This window comes from Myotis davidii, unplaced genomic scaffold (assembly GCF_000327345.1).
Source record: "Myotis davidii unplaced genomic scaffold, ASM32734v1 scaffold266, whole genome shotgun sequence".
NCBI classification, from domain to species: Eukaryota; Metazoa; Chordata; class Mammalia; order Chiroptera; family Vespertilionidae; genus Myotis; species Myotis davidii.
This window is the reverse complement of record NW_006300032.1, coordinates 4,740,162-4,746,161: the sequence shown is the minus strand read 5'-3', so window position 1 is coordinate 4,746,161 and position 6,000 is coordinate 4,740,162. Positions and strand designations below refer to the sequence as shown.

General features: G+C 36.1%; 1 protein-coding gene across 3 annotated transcripts in view; it reads right to left on the bottom strand.

The window, feature by feature from the left end:
- Positions 1–266: 266 nt before the first annotated feature.
- The window catches only part of HBS1L (HBS1 like translational GTPase), a 77,955-nt gene continuing 72,221 nt past the window's right edge, over positions 267–6,000 (bottom strand). For all 3 annotated transcript variants that reach the window (XM_006776207.2, XM_015572069.1, XM_015572067.1), the window contains 3 exons: positions 4,933–5,033; positions 2,054–2,198; positions 267–904 (listed from right to left, as the gene is read on the bottom strand). In XM_006776207.2, coding sequence (XP_006776270.1) covers positions 893–904; positions 2,054–2,198; positions 4,933–5,033 — 258 coding nt within the window. In that variant the 3' untranslated portion in view covers positions 267–892. The remainder of the gene's footprint in view (positions 905–2,053; positions 2,199–4,932; positions 5,034–6,000) is intronic.

The following is a 6,000-nucleotide window of genomic DNA, read 5'->3' as shown; positions in this document are numbered from 1 at the left end:
AAAGGGTTGCTGATTTGATTCCCAGTCAGGGCACATGCCCAGGTTGTAGGCTTGATCCATGGTAGTGTGCGTGCTGGAGGCAGCAGATCGATGTATCCTTCTCACATTGATGTTTCTCTCTTTCTCCCCCTCTGCTTCCTCTCTCTCTAAAATCAATAAAAACATACTTTTTGCAAAAGAAAAAGAAAAAAAATCCCATAAAACCCCAAAGTCATATTTAGTGATAGTGGTAAAGAATCTCACATACATTTAAGAAACAAAACACATTTTGCTGTTATGCTCAAACTAAGACATTTTATTAGTTGGCTTTACACCTTAAATAATAGTTTGGATAACAAAGGAAGAGTTTCCACTAATTCCAACCTAATCTTTCAAAAGTTTACTTGTTATAGGAAGAATATTCTTATGCTCACACAAAATACCTTTAAGATTATAACCTTCAGTAAAACTTTCCTTAGAGTTAACAACAAAAAAAATTTGCACTGGTCAAATATTAACTACCTCAACCACCCAATTTAGTTATTTTTCCAAAATGTATGCAGTAGAGTTGAAAACCAAAAGGAAACTGTAAACATTCTGTAGTTTGGCTGGAAGTTGAGTTCATTTCATGATGATTCAATTCTTTTAATACGTATTTCAGATAGTTTCCGTAAATCTTAGCAAAGTATATCCATTTACTAACATTTCAAAGGGAAAGCTAGTTTGGCAACTTGAAATTTTTGCAGGAGTGATAATCAATACTTCTTTGCTGCTGATTATAGCTTTAATTTTCTCTCTGTTTTTAAAAAAAATACCAATTGCACATTGTTCCTTTAATTGAATAACTGGATTCTTTAAAAACACAGCTTAGTTATGTCCTTGCATTTGGAAACACTGGAGAAGTTCTGACCCATCATTCTTTTATCTGTAAAGGAGAAAAACATATTTGCTAAAATTCAATCAATCATATTAAAAGAACAAACAACAAAAGGCAAATGACAGTGAAATCATTTTATCAAGATGAATCTTTTTTCTTTTTCCTGCCACTGTTCCCTTTCCTAGTCATGCTATTTCTGAGATTAACTATAATCACTCCATTATTTCCCACAAGGGAATGCATCTTATTTTTAGAAAGCGCTTTTATAAAGAGTGCTCTGGCAGATTAGAAGTGATGTTGTTGACAATGACATGAGGTAGCATTTATGGAATGCTTTATATGTGTCAATTCCACTAATCATTTCATTTCACATCCACAGCTCCGAGAAGCAGAGTCCATTACCCATTTTTATAGAAGAATAAATCCAGGGAGAAATGTTGTGCTTATGCTGCTAGGAATCAACGGAACAGCAATAGACACTTGGGCAGTTTAACTCCAGAGTCTTTTACATGAGACACGTGTAACTGGATTTTGATACAACCTAAAGCCCTCTGTTCAAAGTATACATACAATTAAATGACTTGAATAAGTTTCATGCAGAAAATAATTATATAAATGAGTAAATCCCCCCCCTTAAAATCTAATATTCATAAGACTTATATTGATCATGATAGTGTAGAAGAAAATTTAAATTACTGAAATTTTCTGGTTCATTTCTGGCTATTTTCTCTATAACCCAGCTGCACCTCACATTATATAACAGGTTTGCTTCAGAAACATTACTAATATGGTAACTGAACTTTTTGAATGAATCATTTCAAATGTTCTGAAAGCCAGTCATATAATGAAAAAATGTTAATGTGGGCTCTTCTATTAATGAAATTACTGCCCCCAACTTATATGACTTTCAAAATCTGTATTCTCATCATTTGGATTGCATACTCACAGACTTTTCAATGAATTTCCTTTAATTTTGAGCAATGTTACTGATGGAGGACATAGTTTGGAAGTCTCACTGTAGAAAATTCCAAGACCAAACATTTCTTCCCATTTAAAAAAAATTTTTAATAAGAATTTTAAAATTTTTTATAATACCATAACTGTGTTTCTCTTAAGCCATAAAATCTCATTAATCACCTTTAAAAAGTAGAAAAAAACATCATAACCATGGACACACAACCGGTCACTTTACAATACCTCAGTGACTACACCAGCAGCTACTGTAGAACCACTGTAGCGTAACATGAATCTCCCCAGTTCCTTAAAGTCTTTGTATAGCTCAAGAGCCACTGGTCTTTGTGTCTGTAGCTCTACCAACGCATTCTGACCTTTAGTCAACAACCTATCAAGAGAAAAAAGGAAAAAATGAATATCCAATAGAGGTGAATAAATGTAATAAACCTGAAAAATACACAATCAACAAATCAACTTAGTCTTTCAAAACTTAAAAAAGAAAATAAATTTTTCTTAAAATGAAAATGTGTCCTTTGAATTTTTCTGGGTTGAAAAAAAATCACAGCAGAATGATTTCAGAAAGGAAGGGAGAGGGAGAGAGTAAGAGTAGCATCTATGATGAGAGAGAATCATTGATCCACTGCCTCCTGCACGGCCCACATTGGGATGAAGCCTGCAACCTGGCATGTGCCCGGACCGGGAATTGAACCGTGACCTCCTGGTTCATAGGTTGATGCTCAACCACTGAGCCATGCTGGCTGGACTATACATACATTTTTTTACTTTTGGAAATATTTTGTGTCCTAAAACCTAATTTGCTGATGCCCATTAAATATATAAAATAAATATCAAAAATATAAGTCTTTGTTTTACTATGGTTGCAAATGTCAAAAAATTTCTATATGTGACACAGCACCAGAGTTAAGTTAGGGTTTTTCAAAATGCTGACACGCCAAGCTCAAAAGGTTCGCCATCACTGCTATAACATAAAGTATACTCAAAGCCCCCTCTACCAAAGCCTTCCCTGTCATTCCCATGAAACAGAGTTTCAATTATCTAATCAAGAAATTGAGGCACTTGTACTTTAAAAGAGGAATGCAATGCCCTAACTTTTCCCTAGTAAAATTCTAATTAATAAATTATGTGTTGAGTTGTCTTTTTAGAGAGGGTCATCTCCTAGTGCCAACATAGAAACCGGTTCTTTAACAAAGGTTCAGGACATAATCACATAAGATTTTTCCATAATATGATGTTTGTAGGAAATGAAGGGGATGGGGCATGGCTCTGATTATAAACAGGTTCACAGAGATAAGCAAAGCAACAAAAATCAAAAAAATGCGTGGACACAACACCCTATTTACTACAAGAAGCCCAACAGGGGACATTTTGACAATTTCCCCTATTTTAATTTGGATCTGCTCTAGAAAGATAAGAGAACAGCAATCACAGACTCATCTTCTGAAAAATTAGTTCGGAGACAGACTGATAGAATAAGCTAAACAGGTTTCTAAACAAGTATTACAAAATTTCCAAATATTGGTTTTAGACAATTTCAGGCCAAAGTCTCATTCCTTAGGAAGGAGAAGATCCAATACATTTATGATTTGCGCTTAGTTTCTAGAAGGTTCAATTCCATTCCATATAAAGCAATTGAGTCTACAAAGCGCCTTTTAGTGGAAAAAAAAGGAAAAGGCCAAATGGCATTGGTGCAAAACAGAAGGAAAGGACTAAGTTATAAATAAGATGACAGGGAAAACTAACAGGAGAATATACTAAGACCTACTATCACTGAGCTGGACTGATAAGCAGGACGGGGAATTCAGGATTAGATTTGATGAGCCAATTTCAGATTGAGAATTCTCCAAATCACTGGTCTCGGTCAAACAACCTGGCTCCTGTCAGAAAGGATGTGACTTATGTGAGCCAACCAACTGTGTTAGAATCCTGGCTCTGCTATTTGCTAGTTCTGTGACCTTGAACATGTGATACAACCTCTCTAAGCTTCAGTTTCCTCATCTAAAAAAGGGGAAAATAATAGTACCTGCTTCATATGGTTCCTGAGCATATACACCTGTGAAAGCATTCATGACAGAGCCTATGAAACAGTAGTCCTCCAGAAATGTTAGTCCTTAGCACATTTCTCAGCACATTATGGAAGACACTCATGCCAGAAGCTAAAGGCTGAGGTTAAAAATAAAGAAGGATCTTTAAAAGATAAGAAGCCCTTTATAACTAACAGAGAAAAGGGCATGGTTTAGAGCAGGGTGAAGATTCTCTCTTCCACTTGCAGCCAACCCATTAACCCACTAACCACCTTTGACCTCTTACACAGGTGCAGATGAGGAGGAACACTCAAGGACAGAAAAAAAGGGGATTTTGGGTGGGATTCCCCATAGAGAAGAAGGGAGGAAAACCCCAAGGCTGAAGCAGCCAAGCCAAACTGTGGTTAGCCTGTAGTTGATTTAGGGTAAGAAACTTAAGCTTCTCAGGAAGCACTTCCTTTGAAAGTGCTAGCCTTTTCCCAGCCAAAGGGGAATGGTCCACAACTAGGCCGAGATATTAACAGTAAGCAGAGCGGACCAACGTGATGAGCTCAGCTAAGGTTCCAGGTGGACACGGAGCAGAAGGAAAATACTTTCCACGTAGAAAAAACTAGGAGCTACAGTGTGTGTAGTTTGCTTTCTCCCTGGGTGTTCTTAGCACAGGGAATGACTCCCTGTAAGGAGAAGACAAGGAACTTAAGAACACTCAGCTGGAATTTGGAACCAGTGGCTAGGCAAAATTCAAGTTCATCTTTTAAAATGTAGGACTGTTTTTTTTAAAAAATGCCTTTACTTTTACATTGCTTGATACATACATATACATTTATATTTCCATTTTACTTACAATCACACCCCACCATTACCACCATGCAGAACAAACTACATCTACCATTCATACCTATAGAGGAGCTTAAATATTTATTTTTGTGTCTGTTTTAATCTAGTCCATAAAAAATGATTTCTGGAACAAGTAAAAAGAGAGTTCACTTACTGCTCCTAAAAATATTACACACAAAAATTAAACTATAAGAAATTTGCTTAAGTTGCTTGTGTTTATTATTTATGCATTAAAAGACTTACTTAGGCTTCTTCTTGGTAACCTCACCCGTGCTTTTGTTCAAGACGCTAATCAATCGTTTAATAACAGCAGGCTCACTGACAGTCTGGTAGTGTAACAGCACCTAAAACAAAACATTGTAACACTGAATAACTGCTTACCACAGCATCTCTGGCCTATTACTTGCTCACATTTAATTATATTAAATGTAGCATCATTTCCTGGGGTTTTTAGGATCTCCAGTTGCCTCCTCTAAGTCTCACCATTCTAATTAGCTTGCTCCCCAACTTACTAGGGGAAAAAGGTCATGGAGGCAGTCCAAACATCTCCACCAGTCATTGTGAATTACATAACCTTCCTTATAGGGTGAGATGAGAATTAAATAGGATCAGAGACAGTGACTGGTACAAAAGGTGTTCAACATATGTGAACTGTTTCATCATAAAAATTAGGGAATGGGAATCATGTGACATTAAGCAGGAATTAATATATTCATCGTTGGATAGTGAGAATAAAATATTATAGGGGAGTTTAGACTGGCTTTGAAGTCAGACAGATCTGCGTTCAAATCTTAACTCCACACTTTCCAGTTGTACAATTTGTGACAAGTCCTTTAACAACTCTATCCCCAAGAGCCCAGCTTCAGGATCCTTATCACTGAAATGAGGAAAATCAGATGCTATTTTAAAGTAGTGCCTAGCCACTTTAAAATGGTAAACATTCAGTTAATTAATAGCCTTACATATTAGCTATTATTGTTCATGTTTTTTATATAAGAAAATTAATATCAAAAATGCTTAGTAACCTAATGTGGTTATGGTGACATGTGTCAGAGACAAATTTTTGCTGAGGTCAACTGGAGTCAGAATTAGGCTGTCCTCCATTCAAATAGTAAGGACTGAGTGTACACTAGGTCTATAGCTTAGGTTAGTGAAAAAATCCAATACCCAGGAAGCGGCCAAGCTATTAAACGTTTAAGTGGTTTTAAGTACCATTTTATGCTATTTTCCTGAAGAAACACTGACACTTCTATTCTGAAATTTCCTGGCTAAAATAGTTTGCATATTCAGAAAACAGAAGCCTGAAGAGTT